The 22,446-nt window shown below is 43.1% G+C and overlaps 1 protein-coding gene across 35 annotated transcripts in view; it reads left to right on the top strand.

The window, feature by feature from the left end:
• CLIP1 (CAP-Gly domain containing linker protein 1) overlaps positions 1-22,446 on the top strand; it is a 125,925-nt gene that overhangs the window by 66,661 nt on the left and 36,818 nt on the right. For 19 of the 35 annotated variants that reach the window (XM_067014539.1, XM_067014553.1, XM_067014543.1 and 16 more), the window contains 10 exons: positions 1,916-2,020; positions 6,251-7,195; positions 9,000-9,116; positions 11,687-11,744; positions 12,267-12,350; positions 13,480-13,636; positions 15,306-15,471; positions 15,571-15,786; positions 18,018-20,264; positions 21,437-21,553. In XM_067014539.1, coding sequence (XP_066870640.1) covers positions 1,916-2,020; positions 6,251-7,195; positions 9,000-9,116; positions 11,687-11,744; positions 12,267-12,350; positions 13,480-13,636; positions 15,306-15,471; positions 15,571-15,786; positions 18,018-20,264; positions 21,437-21,553 — 4,212 coding nt within the window. The remainder of the gene's footprint in view (positions 1-1,915; positions 2,021-6,250; positions 7,196-8,999; positions 9,117-11,686; positions 11,745-12,266; positions 12,351-13,479; positions 13,637-15,305; positions 15,472-15,570; positions 15,787-18,017; positions 20,265-21,436; positions 21,554-22,446) is intronic. The other 16 variants (XM_059040626.2, XM_067014571.1, XM_067014562.1 and 13 more) reach the window with 3 other exon arrangements.

Below are 22,446 nucleotides of genomic sequence, written 5' to 3'. Positions count from 1 at the left end.
CACACACGGTGGAAGGGAAGCGGGTCACTAGCTTCCTTGCCGGTAGTTGACCGCGTACAGCTGTAGAGCCCCGGTCACCCGTGTGCACTCTCACCAGTCAGGAGGCACCTGGAGGATCTTGGAACGGGGAGAAGATCAATTCGGTGGATATTTGCTTTTTATCCGGAAGCAGTGACCTTTCAGCCAGAGGACGCTGAACTCAGCGTCAAGGGAAGAAAGGTTCTGTTGCCTTTGGCTTCTTCCTGTTAATTTTGGATTTCTGTGCTTGAGGCTGTGACCCCCAACTGTGTAGCTCTGGATTAGACTCTTTTCTTGTAAAAGCAGGTAAATTGAACAACCTCGGTCTAAGGCGCATGTGGACGAAGGGGACTACCCAGACAATGAGGTTTTGAATTTTATTTCATTATTTTTGTTGAATGTAAAGAGCTGAAACAGGTGAAGAATTTTTACCAAAAAAAATTTTATTTAGTTTTTAAATATTCTATGATGGTTTTTTTAATACCTGGTTCACAAGCAAACTGACCTCTTGAATGCACTGAAATCCCCAGCAGTACCGCAGGAGTGAGCAAAGATGTGTATAACGTAAAACATGCCACCTTAAGCCTGCACTCCCTTCCGTCACTTTAGAGTTTGTTGTCATTTCCTTGCTGCCCTTAATTGTCCAGACTGATAAGATCTGACCAGTTGGAACCACAAAATAACTAGAAGCTGCTGGGAGCAGTTCTGTCCACAGGTTTTATCAGTTGATTATGTTGATAACCTCCTGGGTGGGAGAGGTGAGTGAGGAAAGAGGTCCATTCAGACCGATCTAGGTTATTTCAAATTGATTAAGATTCTGACGCTGCCGCGCTGAAGCCTGTTAGAAAGAGGTCGCCCTCTGGCTTCTCCATCAGCTCCATGTAAGTAAGTGATGACGGCCGGGGAGTCTGAGGTTTTGAAACCTGTGAAGAACTTACCGGCTCTTTTTGCATATGGAGTTGAGACTCATGCTTTTCTGTTGAGTCACCATTTCTTAACCTCTGAACTGAGAAGAATGAATTTTCTTGGGATCAAGATGATGAGCCCCTTACCAGTTGCAGTTCAACTTTTCTCCGGCTTTGAACCTCGGGGCTGGAGGCCCTCGAGCATAACTAGTACTGAATTTTCTCTTGTAAATCTGATCCCCCGCCCAGCTTTTTCTGGCAACAGTCTTTGGAAAGTCCACCCTTGGAAGGAAACGAGAGCCTTAGCGGCTCCTCACCTGTCATATATGGGAATGTCGCTGAGAATCTCGGACCCTTCTTACTCATCTCGGCAAAAGGCCACTGGTGTGACATCCTTAGCTCTAGGTCCGAGATTTCCTTCGTTAGGTTTAACACTTGACCCTTGCTCACGTCAGATTGTCCTCCAGAGTGCAAAGATCTGCTGTAGGGAGTAACGGAACACTTACAGACTTACGATGTTATCTTTTCCATATTTGGGTGATAATGATCATTTTGAGGGTCAATTTACTTTTTAAGTCACTGAGTCAGTTACATACACATTAATGTCAAGTAGCTGTTGTGGGGAGGAGGGAAAATGATAGATTAGAGGAATATTAACTATTCTAATTTGTGCTGATAAACTTCACTTATCAATATAACTTATATTTGGCTGCATGCATCTGACACTTTTCACCTTGCCTCATGTGTTTTCCATTGTGTCTTTCTCAGTAGACTAGCTCATGGACCCCCCCCCCCATCCTCTCGTCCAGTAGTGCCCGTCCTCACCCCAGCCTCTCCATCTCAGTCCACCCTCATCGCTCCTCCATCACCCTTTCTGTTCATCCTTCGGCGGAAGGTACTGCTGGCTCAGCCTGCATGCCGCGCCCTCTCCTCCTGTGCTGGCACGTCACGGTGGCACTGTTGTGTTTCTTCCTCTTCCTTTTTACTGACAGACGCAGACCAAACTGGAGCATGCCCGCATTAAGGAGCTTGAACAGAGCCTGCTCTTTGAAAAGACCAAAGCTGACAAACTCCAGAGGGAGTTAGAAGACACTAGGGTAATGGTTTTCACTATTTAATGAAGCAGACCCATGTTTGCGAACGGTGGACACCGCGGATGACGGGCCCTGCAGTGGGCCTAAGCCTTGACCCAGTGGTTCGGCTGGAGTTTGGCCTTGGCACCGCCCGGGTGCTTGTGAGTGCAGGCTGACGGGTGGGCACAGGTGTTCTGTGTGGGACCTTTGGTCCGAGGTGAGGATTCATTCCTTTGGTTAACTCAACCAAAATCAAGATCCGAAACTCTGCGACTGTGTAGACTGCATGGACGTCCACGGCTGCATTTGAGGTTCTTTGTATTAATACCGGGAAGTGCCTTTCTCCACTTTGCACCAGCAGTCAGTTGTCCTCTTGCTCTCACATTCCTAGTAGGTTTTCTAAATAATTTTTTGTTGTTTCACTTTAGCTCTCTTTTCCTGCCTTCTTCCCTGGCCTCTTGGGCAAAGGGAATTGAAACATTGGCTCTTTTTAAATGAGAGTTAGGGACTTTCACCCCAGCTATCTTTTTTTCTTCACACCTGATCTCTTTGAATTTCTGTTACCCAGTAGGTTAGAATCTCAGTGGTCAGGAGGAAAAAGTGTGTTGGGAACAGAATGGCTCCTTACAACCCCCAGCTCACTGCGTTTGGCTCTCGGAGCCAGTGCGTGAGTCATGTTTTCACTTATTTATGTATTTAAGCACCCATATAGTGCTTACTTTATGCCAGGCACTATTCCAAGCACTTTACAAGTATTAACTTATTCAGTCTTACCACAACCCCAGGGGAGAGGTAGTAGTATTGTCTCCATTTTACAGATGAGGAAACCGAGGCCCGGAGAGGTTAAATAATATGTCCAAGGTCACACAGCTAATAAAGATAGTGGGGCCAGGATTCGTATTTGGGCCATTTGACCCCAGAGTCTGTGCTCTTAACCACTACAGGATGGAGTCTGTCTATTATGGAAGTAGTTTTGTGGTAAAAGATTTAAGAACTAAATCTGAGTCACATATGAGAAAACATGTATGTATTATATACCTTTTAAATCACGAATTTGACCGTTAATAGCTAAATCACCCAGATCCTTAATTTTAAAATTTCAAAAATTATTCTGTCTCTGATCAAATTTGGTATCCTGATTTTTTTCCTTTTGAATTATTAGTATTTGTAGAAATCTCTCTTCTTGAGAAATCATTGATCTAAAAAAATCTAGAAAATCGAGTAATATTTCTTCTCTAAGTCAGGAGTTTTTATTTTTTAAGAGAAAGAAAATGTTCTCAGTCGGCCTCAAAACTAAAGATATCGTCTCTGTATTTGGTAAGAAAAGAAATCCTGGTAGTTTGGTACCGTTTCTTTGTTACCCAAGAGCCAAGGACTTGATCTGGGAAATACAAGGGACTAATAGGAAGACTGAGCCCCGTGGTGTGGCTGCCTGTTGAAGGAAGGGTGTGTTTGTTTACTTCTGAACAAATCTCCCTTACGGCTTTGTCAGCAAACAATTTTGATTTTTTTGTTTTTGTTTTTGTTTTGTTTCCTGTGGAAAAGAAGGCATCCATTCACAGCATGGTTTATTTAAGTATTTCAAATTCAAGCAAGCTGTCATCTTCCTATAACAAGCCTTGTCTCCTGTTGGTCCTCACTCTCGGTTTGCCAAGTGTAAAACTAACCACTGACCCATCTAAGTTTCCTATCACCTCCATTCCTTTTTGGGAAGTGCTTTAGAATTCCTCTAAGCCAGTAAGCCCAGTTTATAAACAGTGTGCTTGGCGCTATAGAAACATTAGCAAGAATAAGAAAGGATACCTGACTTTTATGGTGGGAAAGGCAGACACATAGATAGTTTTGCCTGAGGGCAGATTTTGGGAAATAAAATTTAAAAATGGAAGTGCTGTGAAAATGCTGCATTACCACACTATTTATTTATTTATTTTTGCATTACACGGGCCTCTCACCGTTGTGGCCTCCCCCGTTGTGGAGCACAGGCTCCGGACGCGCAGGCTCAGCGGCCATGGCTCACGGGCCCAGCCGCTCGGCGGCATGTGGGATCTTCCCGGACCGGGGCACGAACCCGCGTCCCCTGCATCGGCAGGCGGACTCTCAACCACTGCACCACCAGGGAAGCCCATATTATTTTCCCTTATTTTTTACTTGGTTATTTCCTCAGTTTGATGGTTTTGTTGTGACTGATTAAGAATTAGTGCCCTTGGGCTTCCCTGGTGGCGCAGTGGTTGAGAGTCCGCCTGCGGAGGCAGGGGACACGGGTTCGTGCCCCGGTCCGGGAAGATCCCACGTGCCGCGGAGCGGCTGGGCCCGTGAGCCATGGCCGCTGAGCCTGCGCGTCCGGAGCCTGTGTTCCGCAACGGGAGAGGCCACAGCGGTGAGAGGCCCGCGTACCGCAAAAAAAAGAATTAGTGCCCTGTTGGATTCAATTTATTTATGTTATGGACCTTGTAGCAATGGGGTTTAATAATGTACCTTATCTGTGGACTCCCCACCTCCACCCCAGAAAAAAACTATGTAAATGAATTAACGTCTTTGAAGCACCTTTAACCCTGAAACACAACAATTATAGCCGGCTCTGAAATACTTAATGATTTGATCATGCAGTTTTGGAGCCCCAAGTGCTTTATTTTCTTGTTCTTGGTGGACGCTTTAGTCTTTATCCATCTCACAGCCTGTAGGTGGACAGAGGGGCTGAAGGAAAAACACACCTGTTACCTCCTGTCCCGATAAAGGCAGTGGGGGAGCAGAGCCTTCATTCCGGAGGACTTTTGATCCGTGAAATTTGGGATTCACTGATGTCTTTAAATCATTCAAGTTCCCTTCTATTTCCCAGGTTAGTCCAATAATTAGTTTTTTTGCCCAAAGCTACCATTTCCCACATATTTTGTGTACTAAACTTACTGCGAAACCGCAGAGGGAGATAACTTCCTACGAACAAAAGGACGCAGGTTAGGAAAGTGTTTTTCTTTGTCCTGGGGGTGTGAGTTTAAATAGCAGCATATTTCCCGGTTCTGTCCCAGAGCTCAGGTAGAATCAGCACACGTGCGAGGAACTGGGCCTGCACCGTAGACACACGTCCCAGGCAACTCACATGCACACTAAGGTCGGAGAACCACTGGGTTAGGGGAGTGGGACATGTACGTCAAGATGGTGAAGGAATTACAGAATCTAAAATGGGGGAGGGACTCTATGTAAGCTTCTTAGTTATCATTGCAGGTAAGTAATCATTCTTTCTTTGCCCTTTTTAAAAAAGGTTAGTAAATTAGTTCTTCTTTATCCACTTGGGCCTTTTCTTCTGTAGTTGTCATGGTATTCACTGAAACATTGTATAGATATTTTTACACATTTAACACCAGTGCTATCCAACAGAATTATGACATGAGCCACATATATATAATTAAAAATTTTCTGGTACCCACATTAACATACTTTTTTAATATGTAAAAAAGAGCAGGTGAAATTAATTTAATCATATATTTTATTTATTTAAACCAATATATCCAAACTATTATCACTTCATCATGTAATCAATGTTAGAAATTATCGGGAATTCCCTGGCGGTCCAGTGGTTAGGACTCCGTGCTCTCACTGCTGAGGGCCCAGGTTTGATCCCTGGTCGGGGAACTAAAATCCCATAAGGCATGTGGTGTGGCCAAAAAAAAAAAAAAAAAGGAGAAAGAAGTTATTAACAAGATGTGTTCTGTTTTTCCCGAGTCTTCATTATTTGATGTATATTTGACACTTGGAGCCATGTTTCAAGTGCCAGTAGCCATATGTGGTTAATGGCCGCTGTATGGGACAGCACACTGGTGTCAAGTCACTTCCATCAGATAGACAAACGTTCATACACCTTGGTTGAAGTAGGCAAAATAAGAATTCTTCTTCCAGAAGGCAGATGTAGGGGAACCTTGAAAGGTACTGTTTCTATTAACTTACTACAGTTAATGGGTACTTTCCTGATTAAGGTTCTTTAAAGGGAAAAGAAATATTTTGGGGGTGAGTTAAACTCAGTATCAATTTTATTTTCCTTTAGCATCTCAAAATGGTGAAAAGTTTGCCAAAGACTATAAATTTGATTTGGAGCTCCCAGAACTAGGCTTAAGCCATTATCACAACTAGATTAACACATAGAAATCCTTGGTGGCTTGACTGCTGCCTGAGCTGGGGTGGTTACTAAAAAGATCTTCAAGGTTAAAGAAAATCATCAGTGATTTGTTATTTAAATGATCTCTCTTTCTTTGCTGATATTAGGTGGCCACAGTGTCAGAGAAGTCCCGCATAATGGAACTAGAAAAAGACCTAGCGCTCAGAATACAGGAAGTAGCTGAGCTGCGAAGGAGGCTGGAGTCCAGTAAGCCTGCTGGGGATGTTGACATGTCACTCTCCCTCTTACAAGAGATAAGCGCTTTGCAAGAAAAGTTAGAAGCCACCCATACTGACCATCAGAAAGAAATCACTTCTCTGAAGGAGCATTTTGGAGCCCGGGAAGAAACGCATCAGAAGGAGATAAAGGCTCTTCAGGCCACCACGGAGAAGCTTTCCAAAGAGAACGAGTCACTGAAAAGCAAGCTTGATCACGCCAACAAGGAGAATTCGGATGTGATAGCTCTGTGGAAGTCCAAGCTGGAGACCGCCATCGCATCCCACCAGCAGGCGATGGAGGAGCTGAAGGTGTCCTTCAGCAAGGGGGTTGGCACGGAGATGGCAGAATTTGCCGAGTTAAAGACGCAAATAGAGAAAACGAGACTAGATTACCAGCACGAAATAGAAAATTTGCAGAATAAACAAGACTTGGAAAGGTCTGCTCACACTAAAGAGCTCGAAGCCCTAAGGGCTAAACTGATGAAAGTCATTAAAGAGAAAGAGAACAGTCTGGAAACCATCAAGTTGAAGCTGGACAAAGCAGAAGACCAGCATCTGGTAGAAATGGAGGACACCTTAAACAAATTGCAGGAAGCTGAGCTAAAGGTAAAGGAGCTAGAGGTACTACAAGCCAAATGCAATGAGCAAACCAAGGTTATTGATAATTTTACATCACAGCTCAAGGCTGCCGAAGAAAAGCTCTTGGATCTTGATGCTCTTCGGAAAGCCAGTTCCGAAGGTAAATCGGAAATCGAGAACCTTAGACAGCAGCTTGAGGCAGCTGAGAAACAGATTAAAAATTTAGAGATCGAAAAGAATGCTGAAAGTGGCAAGGTTTGTATCAACATCCTCCATCTTTTTCTTTTCCATTTCTTGTTCTTATTTTGCATTGTGTCTTATTTTTCAGTTGAGGTTATTCATCCTCTAGATTCTTGACTTAGTTAAAACTGGTGCTAACGAATTTTCCAGTTGAGTATAGTATCTTCTGAGTATTTTGAGTATGGTTTCATCTGAGGAGATTAGAGAAAATAATGGCTCAACTGTGTGGATTGATCCTGGTTTCCTAGTATCTGAATACTTTATTACTTTTTCTCTGGGCTTGCTGTGATCTCCTGTTTAAGCTTGGTTCCAGTCTATAAACTTTTTAAAATAGAGAACTCCCCAAAAATGATGGCATTGAGGTGAATGAATTGAAAGAATAAGATAGAAACTTGTAAGATCATCTCCTCCTTTCCCACCTACATAACTGCCTTGTCCGTAAGGTTACATGTAAAACAGAATGTGAACTCTGAGAGCACTTGACTGGTGCAAATTAACATGCTGTGATAAATAACGTTCACAGCAAAATGAAGGTGAAGCGCCTGGAGCCCTTTGCATTTGCTACTTATGTCTCATTGGAGTTTTTCCTCTGTCACAATGAGAACGTGATCTAGTCCCTGGTTTTTTGAGGAAAGACTGGACAAGTGTGCTTTTGATCAAGGCATAGGAAACGATGTGAGACATTCGCTGGCTACCTTTCTTAACTAACTAGCCTTGCTAAATGTCATCTTCATTTTTTGTTTTGTTTTGTTTTGGTTTGGTTTTTTTTTTTTGGTGGTACGCGGGCCTCTCACTGTCGTGGCCTCTCCCGTTGCGGAGCACAGGCTCCGGATGCGCAGGCTCAGCGGCCATGGCTCACGGGCCCAGCCGCTCCGCGGCATGTGGGATCCTCCCGGACCGGGGCACGAACCTGTGTCCCCTGCATCCGCAGGCGGACCCTCAACCACTGCGCCACCAGGGAAACCCTGTCATCTTCATTTTTAAGGATTGTTCAAGGAAGGAACCCTTTTTCCCAGTCCTCCTGCCACTAGTGGAGGTGCTGGTATTGATGCTGAATGTTCTGAGCTTTTTGTGGGAGAAGCTGCTTTATTGGCAAAGAAGGAAGGGTTGTGATGGTTAAATGGGGAGAGGTGAAGACAGACAAACAGCAAAAATTGCTAAGTAACATTAGTTGAAGATGACAGTCATGGGAAATTTTTCTCAAATCTCCTCACTTGGTTCTGAAATACCAATCAAAACACAAAAATTAAATTAATATGGAATATGCAGCTAATGTGTTGGTCTACTTTTTTTACATTAAGATTTAATGAAAGCCAATTTCTGACGACTGTTGTGTAGTACATTTTTAAAATTTTATTTTTTATTTTAAATGTTGATATACTTTAAGCATGTACAAAAATTCAGAAAATGAAACACAGTCCACATGAATCCACGATTCCTGTCTTAAGGTTTTCTAAAGTCCAGAAGATGAAATTGCTCAACTGTCTCATTTAGAAAGTAAGCATCTGTACTTTCTGCTTTAAAGCATGCTGACAGTCCAAAATCAGGTATATAAAAGTACCCTTTCGATTATTTAAAATTAGCCATTGGACAATCTTATCTAGAACTGATTGTATGAAAAGTCATTGGCTTCTTAGAATTAAAGACAAAAAAACAAAAAAACACCCAAATGACTTTTTACCCATGCCTTTATTCCTTTCAGTTTTGTTTGGTTATGTTTGTATCTCATACATTTTTTTATATTTGTTTTATGTTTTCTTTCTCATTTTTTGTTTCCTTTTGTTCACTGGTTTCTGTACCATGTAACTCTGTGTGGTAGGCTAGTAGCATCACCAAAGAGCTGCAGGGAAAAGAGCTAATGCTTAATAAACTTCAGGAAAACTTGAGTGAAGTCAGTCAAGTGAAAGAGGCTTTGGAAAAAGAACTTCAGATTTTGGTAAGTACCTGTTGGGAATCTGAATCTCAGGGTTTCTGGCCATTCAAATTATTCCTGTTTAAAAAACAAAAACTTCTATAAAGAAAGACGTATTGCACCTATTTCCTTTCTCTTGCAAAGTATTGATTGGTTGATGAATAACTTGAGAGGAATTGGATCAAACCCAAACTAGCAATAAAGGTAAGTATTACTTTTTTTTTTTTTTTAATCTTTTTTAATCCTTTGCCTCTGGTAATGCATTGCTTTGGCACGTTATTGACTACTTAGTTTCACCAAACACAGGAGCCTTCTAAGTTATCTCCCCAGCACATTAGGTTTCATATATAGTGAGGTCTTGCCCTATGCCTTGTCCTACCTGCCCTGTGACAGCAAGCCAGCAAGCTCTCCTGGACCATCGGCACCCTCTGTTAGCAAGGCAGGGTGCTGTCTGATTAACAAGTTCACAGAATTCCCTCTTACAGCTCAGTTTATTCCTCCTCAGGAAATTACTTTTCCTTTCATATATATCCCCTTTGCTTAATCCCAGGTTGTAGGGCATTTTTTTGTCTTTTTCTCAACTGTTCTCCCTTCTGCCTTGCCTCCTGCATCAAAAACATGAGCTTAGTCAAGGCTGATAACCACGGGCTGGTGCCAGTGACACCCACACGTCATGAGAAAGGAGAGGCGTCATGAGAAAGGAGAGGCGTAGGCTCTCCTGATAAGAGAAACATTAGCTATGAAGGGTCAGTTGTCTTGGGTCTTACATGCACCTTCCTGTTCTCCACGTTTTACACTTCTCTGCTAATACCAGTAGTGAATAAAAGTGTTTGATTTTTGGACTTCCCTGGTGGTCCAGTAGTTGAGACTCCGTGCTTCTAATTCGGGGACATGGGTTTGATCCCTGGTTGTGGAGCTAGGATCCCACATGACACACGGCCAAAAAAAAAAAAAAAAAAAAAAAGTTTGATTTTTATTTTTTCTTATTTAAATGCCAATATTACATATTTCTACTTTTTAAAATGTTAACTATATAGCCGCACTCTTCATTATGGTAGCTACTGTCTATATATATGGCTCTATAAATTTAAATTAATTAAAATTAAATAAAATATAAAATTCAGTTCCTCAGTTGCACTAGCCACGTTTTAAGTGCTTAGAAGCCACACGTGGCCGGTGGCTGCCAGTTGAACAGCACAGTTTCATTGTAGAGAGTTTTATCAGACAGTTATGATACAGCATATTTCAGCCACATATTGAGAAAAGTTGACCTGGAAATTACCATTTTTCAATATGGTGTCCTTTAAGAAAATGTGTTTTGAGTTTCATGTCATTTCTCTGCCCTCCTCCCCAAACTTTCAGGATGCCTTACTTTTTTTTAAGTTAGAGTATTCCTCTACGTCCTCTGAAAACATGCCACCTGAGGTCTGGCTTTGGGAGTAACACAGGTGGACAACTTGTGGGCTTTGATGGACTTGGGGCTTGTGAGCCCATTTTTAAACTAAAGTATTAATTAATTAGAAAGACTCATTTAAAAATTCACTTGGTGTATCTAGCTCAAAGTTTGTCTCAGGAAAATCAGGAGAGTGGTTGTTTTTTTTTTTTGCGGTATGCGGGCCTCTCACTGTTGTGGCCTCTCCCGTTGCGGAGCACAGGCTCCGGACGCGCAGGCCTAGCGGCCATGGCTCACAGGCTTAGTTGCTCCGCGGCATGTGGGATCTTCCCGGACCAGGGCATGAGCCCGTGTCTCCTGCATCGGCAAGCGGATTCTCAACCACTGCGCCACCAGGGAAGCCCTCCTGTCATGTTTAGAAAAGATAGTTGAGTGAGCGATGGACTTTTTGGTTTAAGGTAGTTGACACAGATCTGGTTTTAAGATACTAGGTTCTGACTATTCTTAAATGTAAAACATTTCAGAACTCAGACCCACAGACATAGAAAACAAACTATGGTTACCAAAGGGGAAAGGCTGGGGGTAGGGATAAATTAGGAGTTCGGGATTAACGTATACGTACTGCCATGTACAAAATAGAAAACCAACAAGGACCTACAGTGTAGCACAAGGAACTATACACAATATTTTGTAATAACTTATTAGGGAAAGGAAGGTGAAAAAATATATGTATAACTGAATCACTTTGCTGTACACCTGAATCTCACCCAACGTTGTAAACCAATTATACTTCAATGAAAAAAAGAAATATTAAAAAAAAACAAATTTCGGAACTCTGTTTGCTGTCTCAGGCAGATTTCTGAAGAGAGGTTCTGCTACTTGAGGGTAGCAACGTGAAAAAAAAGCATACATGTGGCACCACATGTGTATCCACACATGCATATACTGATATAAGTGTGCACGTCCACACGTGTACAGACATGTGCATACCCACGCATGCAGCACATATGCAAACCTCACTCGTGTGTACATGTGCACGGTATGCATATGGTAGTAATTGATACCTACATGTTTTAAGCGTGAGTTAGCTTTAATGAAACAAAGCTAGCAACAAAAAATAGATAATGTGGTAGTCATAGAAACTTTTTATTTTTATAATCTGAAATCTTTCTATTCTGAATGTCCACTTCTTTTTCTTTAGAAAGAAAATTTTGCTGATGCTTCAGAGCAGGCAGTCTCTGTTCAGAGAAGTATGCAAGGTATGTCTTAGCAGAGTATGAGCAGCTCACTTGTTCTCAAGCTGGAGGTGGCCTTTGGTGCCTAAAACTAGACGCTGCCTGTGGCCTAATTTCACCACCCTGGAAGTTCCTGCAGTGCACAGTAATACTGGGTTCCCTTGGCTTCCTGAAGCCTCAAGCTCCCATTCATTCTTCGTTTTGACTTAAAGCTTGTTCCGTGTTAAAATGTAGGTGTACTTGGGAAAAGTGTTGTTTTACTTAACCTTCAGTCATTGATAGCGTTATTGAGTTTTAAGTGGAAAGAGATGCCTGGAAAAAGGATGCCCGGTGCCTGCCTAATCTGCAGATTTGGGGGGAAAAGAAAGAGTGGCTTGCTTGTTTCTTTAGGTTTGTTATTCAGTGGTTTGATTTGTAATGGGACTCTTTAGTATTCCCGTGATCCCAACTCTCAAGCTTTTGATTTGATTTGGTTTTAAGACAGTCAAGCTTTAGATGGCTTATTAACTGTGAAATGTGTTAAACTTTTAACTTCATCCCAAATAGAAACTGTAAATAAATTACACCAAAAAGAGGAACAGTTTAATGTGCTGTCTTCTGAATTGGAGAAGTTGAGAGAAAATTTAACAGGTAAGAAGACGTCTCTACACATTAAATGTAGTAGGCTTCCTAGGATTTGAGATGATTTTAGTATGTTGTCACAGCATATCTACTATTCACGCATAAATTCTTCACTTGTGTTATATTGTGATAAAATACTTGTTTGAGGTCTGTAAACCTTAGCGAATTCTCTCTGCCTTGTTTTCAGGCAAGTCAGAATCCACCCCATCTCACTACTCTCCCTGCTTTCTTTTTTGCGGTACGCGGGCCTCTCACTGCTGTGGCCTCTCCCGTTGCGGAGCACAGGCTCCGGACGCGCAGGCTCAGCGGCCGTGGCTCACGGGCCCAGCCGCTCGGCAGCATGTGGGATCTTCCCGGACCGGGGCACGAACCCGTGTCCCCTGCATCGGCAGGCGGACTCGCAACCACTGCGCCACCAGGGAAGCCCCCCTCTGCTATCCTTGATCCGAGTCAACCAGCATCTTTAATCGGACCTGTAGTAACAGCTGGCCACCTGGGCTGCCTGCTTCCACTCTTGACCCCTTCAGTTTGTTCTCAGCCCAGCAGCCAGGGGGTTCCTTTCGACATCAAGTCAGATCATGTCACTTCTCTGCTCAGAATGGCCCAGTGGCTCCCATCTCACTCACAGTAAAAGCTGTGGCCCTTACCGCCATCAGGTCCTCTTACCTCTATGATTTCATCCTGTACTGTTCTTCCCCTTGTTCCTTCCACTGCAACCATATTGGCCTCCTTGGTGACACTGGATTGTCAAGCATGTTCCTGCCTCGGAGCCTTTGCTCTTGCTTTCCCCTCTGCCTGCATTCCTCTTCCCTCACTTCCCTCAGGCTTTTACTTAAATGTCACCGTCTCAGAGAGGCGCTGTCTACGATTTTAACCTCCCCGACTCCTGACTCCTTCCTGACTCCTTTCTCTGCTTGTATTTTTTTTCCCTCTTAGCACTTACCACTAGCTATTGTACTATTTATTCTCTTTATTTATCTTGCTTATTGTCTGTCATCTTTGCTAGAATGTAATTTTCATGAGGGCAGAGATTGCTATATGCAAATATTCCCAGAGGAAGGCTTGGCATACAGGGTGTAGTTAATACATTTTTGTTGATTATAACACAACAATGCTATTTTTTTCTATATATATTCAGATATGGAGGCAAAATTTAAAGAGAGAGATGAAAGGGAAGAGCAGTTGATAAAGGCGAAGGAAAAACTGGAAAACGACATTGCAGTAATAATGAAAATGTCAGGAGATAGTTCTTCTCAGCTGACAAAAATGAATGACGAATTACGTCTGAAAGAAAGGTACGTATGAGTATTAATAAGAGTGCCTGCTTTGGGTTAGGCCCTCAAGCAAGGTCTGGGTGGGAGGGGAGCCGAAATCTTCAGGACTGTTAGGTTTTAAAGTTGCCTGAATCTCATTCTTTCTCTGTTATCGCAGTGTATTGCAGACTTTCTGGTGACTTGTAAAGAAAAGGTAGTAGTTTACAAATGGCAATGACATCTTTTACAGGCAGTTAAAAGTATTTTTAACCTATTTCAGTGTGATGATAGATAACACGTGTGAAGGGCTGACCACGTGTCACACACTATGCTGACAGCTTTGTGTAGAGTATATTTTCTAGTTCTCCTAATAAATCCTCTGAGGTGAGTGTATTATTGTTCCTATTTTTTTTAAATTTATTTTTAATTATTTATTTTTGGCTGCGTTGGATCTTCGTTGCGGTGGGCGGGCTTCTCACTGTGGTGGCTTCTCTTGTTGCGGAGCACAGGCTCTAGGCGCGCAGGCTTCAGTAGTTGTGGCACGTGGGCTCAGTAGTTGTGGCTCACGGGCTCTAGAGCGCAGGCTCAGTAGTTGTGGCGCATGGGCGTAGTTGCTCCGCGGCAGGTGGGATCTTCCCGGACCAGGGCTCGAACCCGTGTTCCCTGCATTGGCAGCTGGATTCTTAACCACTGCGTCGACAGGGAAGCCCCTATTGTTCCTATTTTAAAGAAAAGGAAATTGAGGCTTAATGAGGTTAAATAACTTGCCTGAGGTTTCAGATCTAGGTGGTCTGGTCCCAGAGCCCTTGCGGCTCTGCATCACTACACCCTATACACCCTACTTGCTCAGCGCTAAAGCTTCTGTTATCGTAATCTCTCTTCTCGTCTTTATTCTGAGGCTCTCGTTGCTTTGATTTTTTTTTTTTTATGACTGCCATATAAAAATCCAATGTTTATTTTATAAGGCAGAAACTTTTAGAGGACATATTAGCCCCGGTAGACTTCTGACTCTGAAAGCATTAATACTTGGCAGAGTTAGTTTACGTCCAGCCGTGCGCTGACGCACGGCTCAGCGTTGGTGGGTGACGGGCAGCTGGTTGCCCTTGGTTGGCCGACTGTGGCAGTGCTGCCGCGAGATGGGCACAGCTGCCCAGGCGGTTGTGGCACAGAGCCTTGGAGAAGTTGCATTTCCGTCGGTGCTCATCCAGAGGCACCGTCCAAGTTTCCTTCCTGTTCTCTGGTCCACGAGCCAGCCTTTTCTCCAGGTTGATGGCCCTCGTACATCTCTGTGGGACCACGTGGTTCTCTTTGAACTAGAACATCACACTACTGTTATTTTCATAGCTTCTGTTCTCAAGCGACCCCAAAATGAGTCTTTGATAATCTAGTCTGCTAAAATTTGGAAAGCTCGAAATACTTACCTCCTCTAGTGTGCTTACTTTTCACTCATTTTTCCTTATTGATCTACTGACATAAAATAATAAATGTTCATAGTTAGAGGAGTAGTTACTCTAAGGTATTTGTAACCATCACAACTGTTAAAATTATTCTTCAGGTCAAGTTAGTTTTTGTTTTTGTTTTTTGCTTATTTCAGATGTTATTCATTGCTCGTAATCATTAAGACAATTATTATTAATATTTTAAGGTATAACTCTAGAATTTAAAATACTCTTTTGAAAAATCTGACGCCTTGTATTGAAACTTGTTCTAGAAATGTAGAAGAATTACAGCTGAAACTTACCAAGGCTAATGAAAATGCAAGCCTTCTGCAGAAAAGTATTGGGGAAGTAACTCTCCAAGCTGAACAGAGCCAGCAAGAAGCAGCCAGAAAGCATGAGGAAGAAAAGAAAGAACTGCTGAGAAAATTGTCAGACCTGGTAAGGAGAGCATCAGTGGGACTGTTGGGGCTGGCAGGGGGCGTTGAGGGGCACACAGACACGGCCGAATGACTCACTCCGGACTCGGGGCGCCTGCAGGAAAGGAAGGCGCACGTGAGCCACAACGAGCGTGGAGAGCTGAAAGGCAGGCATGAAGAAGCCAGTTCTGAGACGCAGGCCAAGCATGAAGAAGTTCTGCAGAGCCTCCAGAAGATGCTGCTGGACACGGAGGGGCTGCTGAAGGCCTCACAGAAGGAGAACGGTGACTTGCTGCGGGAGATGGAGGGGCTGAGAAGGCAGGCCGACAAAGCCAGGGTACGTGGTGGGGAGCATCGTGTTGTCGAATTACAGCCTGCTCGCGTTCCGCGTCAAGGCTGCCAGGGGGCTTAGGAAGCAGCCGCACGTGGGGTGGGTTCGGTGGCCGTTACCAGTGTCGGCCCTCGGAGTGCGTGGCAGGAGGGCGAATCACATTTCCTGTATTTTCAAGTGCTTTGTACCAGCCGCTGTTCCTCCTCAGGGAGGGTGATGGCTACAGGTCTTTGCCCCGAATGTACTGTGTGGCCACCACCCGCTACGCTGCTTGCTCCCCAGCTGTCACGAAGAGTCTGCTGTTGCCTGACCTCTGTCTGCCTGCCTGTTCCTCTAATCTTGGCCATCTTGCTGCCACCTTGCACCAGGGTTAGGAGAGACGTCAGATGTCTTGCAGAAAAGCAAGAGGCAGAGGCCACGTGAGGCAGGCGGGCAGGGAATGGAGCCTGGTTGGGGGAACAGAGCTCTTAGAGGAATAAAGTAGAAGGGAGAGCTCCAGAGAGGGCTCTCGCATGTCCCCAGGAAGGCGCTACGAGCTCATTAACTAGGAAGCTGGGTTTAAGGGCTGTGAGAAAACACCCTACTGCTAAGTGGAGTCGAACTTGATACACTGAATTTCATTTTATGGTGTCAGGATCGTATCAGTGTCCCAATATGTTTTTTGACTCTGGTAACGTAACGAAGTTCAACCCTCTTACTCCCATTTAAATTGCTCAAAGAAAAGCAAATACTTGTCTTTAATTATTTTTAATGTGTCAGAGAAATGTTTATATATACATATATATATATATATATATATATATGAGTTTAGTAGAAAGAAAATAGAAAAGAGCATACATAGGACTTAAAACAGAGCCCATTTAAAACTTATAAATTAAGTGTAGCGTGACATGTAATAGATGTCATGTGTAAGATGCCTAAATTTTCTTTCTTCCACATGCTGTCCATCAAAGCTTTCTCTTTTCCCTGTGATGTGTCTCCAGGTTTACGAACCATTTTAACAACTGGATATAATTTCCAGAGTTTTTGTCTTTGTGGTTCCCTTTATCTGGACAGACTCTAGTTTTTCAGTGTTTCCCTTACAATGTTGCAGCCTGACCAAACCACAGCATTCTGGTGGTTTGTGTAAAGGCTCATTAATTTTGTTTGTTGTTGTTGTTGCTGTTTTTATAAGGATCATTTGGTTAAAATGCCAGGATTGTTCCCCCTCCAGAGTTGTCTGGAGAGCCGATTTCTGTGAATCTCAATGTTGTCTACAACAGCAGGGGCTCAACAGGCTCTTTGGAGAATCTGATGAAAACTTCAGATATTTTCCCCAGGAAAGCTGGTATATACACTCAACAAGTTTTAGATGAAATCTCAGGAGATTCATGGAGCCCACAATGCTCCCATGTTCCCTAGTTTAAGAGCCAATGAACTATAGCTGTGCCGTCCAGTACAGTAGCCCCTAGCTACATGTGGCCATTTAAATCTAAATTAGTTCAAGTTATAAATTCATCCTCTCAGCCACAAGCACCGCACGTGTGGTTAGTGGCTACCACAGTGGACAGCGCAGATAAAGTCCATTTGTATCATTGCGGAAAGTTCTGGACAGCGCTGGTAGAGACATTGTGGTCAATTTACTTTATAAACCAATGCACTTTTTAAAAGCCCATTTATTTTGGTCACCAAAGACTAGCAAATTAGTCTGTATTTTTGCTAAGTTACATGTAATATTGAAGCTGAATCAGTCTCAGGCCAGGTCCTTTAGTAAGTAAGGTTCTGCATTTCGTTTGAAAAGCAACAGTTTATAATACCTTGCCCTTCCTCCTCTTTTTTGGTTAAAGTTTACTCACTTTTTGTAGTTCTTTGGATTGTGTTTTAAAAAATTCTATGAATCCCTTCTACAATAGAACCAATTGGATAATTGGAATGGCAGGAAAGAATTTCATGCCCTGATGTCAAAGTCAAACTACTGTTTGTATCTTCTAGGTGTCTTTCAGGAATACTTCAAAAGTTGTTTCAAAGATAAACCAATAGATTTATCAGCACTTTGCAAAGCTAAACTTGCTTTGCATTATCCTTTTATGGGCTCTGTTCATCGAGTTTCTTTCCCCTGTTATCCAGATACTTTCTATGACACTTATTGTAAAAATTTTTTTAACTTTTGTGGTTTAGGTTACATTAAGTTATTCCGGCTTGCATTTGTCTGCTTGGTTTCATTTTGTTTCCATTCTTTCCATCTTTTGTTTCTGTAGTCGCTAACTTACTTATTAACAACAGCCAAAAAAGAAATTGAACTAATGTCAGAAGAGCTGAGGGGTCTGAAATCAGAGAAGCAGCTTCTTGAACAGGAGGGAAATGCTTTAAAGTTAGAAAAAGGTTCACTTTTGTCGAAGCTTGTAGAGGTGGAGGCCAAAATAACTTTATTTCAGGAAGACCAACAGAAGCTATGGTCAATAAACAAAACTCTTAATTTAGAAAAGGAGAAAGTCTTAAAAGAAAAGCAAGATGCTGAAAAGCTTTATCAGCAGGAACAGCTCAATAAAGCAGCTTTGGCTGTTGAGAGAGAGAAATTACTTAAAGAAATCAGTAATGCTCAGGAAGAACTCTTGAAGATAAATATGGAAAATGAGTCTTTGCAGGCTTCCAAAGCAAGCTTGCAGGCACTCACAGAGGAACTCCAGTTCAGCCAAGATATTTTGATGGCTGAGTCTAAGAAGAATCTGGAAGAAAAAGATCACCTGGAGGGTCATATCAAGAAGCTTGTAACTGAAAACCTTGCGTTGGCTGAAGATAAGGATGAAATTATTCAGAAGCTTCAGAACTCCTATGAGGAGCTAGTCAGAGATCAGAAAAGCTTGGTGCAGGAGATGGAAAATCTCACAACTGAGAAAAAGTCAGCTTTGGAGAAACAGTCAGGTCTTGATAACATGTGCATAGCCTTAAGGGTCGAAAGAGACCATCTCCTCCAAAACAGCAAAGATCTGCAGTTTGAGAAGGACTTGCTGCTTCAAGATCAGGAAAAGCTGAATGCCAGCCTGGAGGCTGCCCTCCAGGCCAAACATCTGCTCAGCACGGAAGCCAGTGGGCTCCGCGCGCAGCTGCAGGAGGCCAGCAAAGCTCTGAGGGAGGCCGAGCTGGAGACTCTGCAACTTCAGGCCACAAACACAAGCCTCACCAAGCTGCTGGAAGAAATTAAGAGCAGTCGGGAGATCAGAGACTCTGAGTGCATCCAGCTTCTGCATGAAAAAGAAACCTTGGCCTCGTCTGAGAGAAGGCTCTTGGCCAAAAAAGAAGAACTTCTAAATGAAAATAGGCTCATCACTGAAAAACTCAACAAATGCTCCGAAGAGGCTGCCCACATCGAGATGAACCTGAACGAGAAGATCACTTACCTAACTTCTGAGAAGGAGATGGTTTGTCAGAAAATCACTAAGCTCAAAAAGCAGCAGGATAGGCTCTTGAAAGAAAAATCTGTACTGGAAATGCAAAATTCAGATTTACTTGCAGAAAGAGAGAATTCCATCAAAGCTGTAGAAGACCTTAAAAAGAAATACGATCAAGAGTCTGCAAACAGAAGGATCATTGTGCACGAGAAGATGAAACTGCTCAGTAATCTTGATGCTCTGAAGAGAGAGCTTCAAGAGAGAAAAAAGGAAAACCAAGAACTCGCAGCCACCAAGTGTGATCTCGCTTTGATGCTGAAAGAGGCTCAAAATGCCAGAAAGACTCTAGAAAAAGAACGCGCTAACGTACTGCAAGCAAAGGAGAGTTTGAACGCTGAACTCAAGGCTTGTTGTTCCGAAAAGAACATCTTGCTGAAGGATGGGTTGAATCTGCAAGAAGAGTGTCAGAAGTTAAATGAGAAGCTCCACATGATGCAGCAGTCCCTAATGCTGGAGAAAGAAGCCAGGACCCAGGACAAAGAGTCATCCTTGTATGAAAACAGCAAACTCCACGGGAGAGTGGTGCTCCTGGAGCAGGAGGTGGAGGAGCTGAGAGTGTGCACCAAGGAGCTCCAGTCCGAGAACTTGGTGCTAGTCCAAGACAAGACCAACTCAGAGCAGAAAGTGGCAGAGATTGTTAAGGAGAAGGAACTCTTGAGTGCAGAGACAGCTCACCTGGCCACCAACATAGAGACTCTGAAGAGCGATTTTGCTGCTTTGTCCAAATCCAAGCTGGAACTGCAGGAGCTGCACAGCTACCTCACCAAGATGCTGGATGACCTGCGGCTGAACCACAAGGTGGTTCAGCAGGACAACAAGAACCTCCTGGCTGAGAAGAGAGAGATGATGCTGGAAAAGGACGAGCTCCTGAAGGAGAAGGAGAAGCTGGCCGAAAGCTACTTCATCCTTCAGAAAGAGATCAGCCAGTTGGCCAGAACCAACAGCCATATCTCAGTCAACCTCCTAGAATCTCAAAATGAAAACCGTATTTTGAGGAAAGACAAGAGCAAGCTCACTCTTAAAATTAGAGAGCTCGAGACTCTACAGTCCTTTACGGTAAAGTGGGAGGTTCAAGTGCGGAACACCTGGCCTAACCCTGTGTACTAACCCTGCAGTGGCTGAGGGATTCGTTTTCATTTCCACAGAAGGAAACCCACCCCATTTAATCACTGGCTTAGATATCTCAAGCTCTTTGTCACCACCTGAAAGGGCAACTCTTTACTAAATGTCTAATTGCAGTTGTCCCTCTCCATTAGAAAACATTGCAAACTGTGAATAAAAAGGATAGATTTTTTTTTTTAATGTAGGGAGAATTTTTTGTGAAAAAGGCAACCGTGGTTCTTAAAGGCTTAAGAACAATGGTAAAATGGGCACAAGTTGAAACAAAGTATCTTCTATGTGACTTTTAATTGTTTCATTGTGTCTATTCATTTGGAATTGGAAGATGCCAGGGAAATCTCCACAGTTGGTAACAGGGAAGGTATAAAGGTAGAATTCCCATAAGCTTTATTAGACCACATGAAATTGTAAGCAAGTGCCTAAAAAGATTTTAATTCACTTAGGTGATTTTTTTTCAATATCTTATCAGCTAAGGATTTGTTTCCATATGCATGTTATCTTTTTTATTCACAGCCATGCTTATGTTCATTACCTACAGCTTCTCATGGAGTTTGTCATTCAGTGCTTCTCATTAAACGCTTGAGCCTTACACTGTAATTGCCCAAATAATTTTTATTTTTATTTGAGAAGTTCCCAACCTAAATTCCAAGTGATCTCAAAAGCCCCAAATTTGAGATAGCAAGAATAGTATTTTAAATGTTTAACAATAAATATGATGGAGAGAAAATTCGGCCACATAAGGATGTTACTCTTTATTATTGCTAAGCATTTCCTCACACATAAGTCAGACTAGTGAGCATTGTTGTTGGAGGAACTTGGAACTTAGAAGATGTAGGTTTAGAGGGGTCTGAAAATACACAAGCTGCACATTACAGTTGGCCTGTTGAAAAAACGGCACAGAGAGGGTATATGACTTGGTTCTGCTTGGGGGTAAAGACCTTTGATGTCTTGGTCTGTCTGCTTCGGCGCATATGGGTCAGTGACTGGCTCCCCGTCTCCGTGTGATTCCCTTCCCCACACAGACCCTGAGCCCTACGTCTTCAGTGTTAGTCGCCTCCCCGGCTTGGTGGGGGGTGCCCTCATTGCTCACAGTGCTTTCTCATATGTAGGCTGCTCAAACTGCAGAAGATGCCGTGCAGATAATGGAACAGATGACCAAAGAGAAGACGGAAACTCTGGCCTCCTTGGAGGATTCCAAGCAAACAAATGAAAAACTGCAGAACGAAGTAATCAGATTTAAATGGCTTTTTGTACAAAGGAGAGCTTATCGACTTCATGGAGTGTTTGATCACTAACTCAGGATTGTTTATTTTTTGAAGTGTGGCCTTGCACAGGTTTGATCTATGTTAGTGGAGTTGAACGTACACCCGGATGATAATATTAAATAAAGTGTATTACTTCATTACTTATTTAGTAGGATCAACCTTTAAAAAAGGAGGGGAAAACCCTAACAGCGTGGCTTTCTGTGATAATTGTTCAGTGGTAGAACTAATGAGAGGAGGTACTGATAACATTCTCTAGCTTTTGTTTTGTTTTGTTTTGTGGTTTTTTTGTTTGTTTGTTTGTTTTTTTGCAGTGCGTGGTCCTCTCACTGTTGTGGCCTCTCCCGTTGCGGAGCACAGGCTCCGGACATGCAGGCTCAGCGGCCATGGCTCACGGGCCCAGCCGCTCCGCGGCATGTGGGATCTTCCCGGACCGGGGCACGAACCCGTGTCCCCTGCATCGGCAGGCGGACTCTCAACCACTGCGCCACCAGGGAAGCCCTGTATTTTTAATCTTAAATCACATATGCTTTTTTTCTCAACTGTCTCCCAACTTTGAGCCACTGAATTCCATCCCGCAGCCCTGAGTTTGACATAGGCCTTTTTCTTGGCCTAATTCAGTACTGGTTCCCTTTTGTCTCATTTTGAATCAGTCACTTCTGGGTCTTGGATAGATTTGCGGCCTCAAGATAATTTTGATTCTGTCCAGAAGTAGCATTTCTTATTCTTGCACCTTCCTTTGATTCCCAGTCCCCCCACCCCCAGCTCATACCAACCCTTTCTTTCTTTGGAAAGCTGTTACATAAATCTCAAGCAGATTGCTTCGCCGAAATAGTTATGTGAAGTTCTGTAGAACT

This window comes from Kogia breviceps, chromosome 15 (genome assembly GCF_026419965.1).
Source record: "Kogia breviceps isolate mKogBre1 chromosome 15, mKogBre1 haplotype 1, whole genome shotgun sequence".
Classification (NCBI taxonomy): domain Eukaryota; kingdom Metazoa; phylum Chordata; class Mammalia; order Artiodactyla; family Physeteridae; genus Kogia; species Kogia breviceps.
Note: the sequence above shows the minus strand (reverse complement) of the source record. Positions and strands in the feature narration are given on the sequence as shown.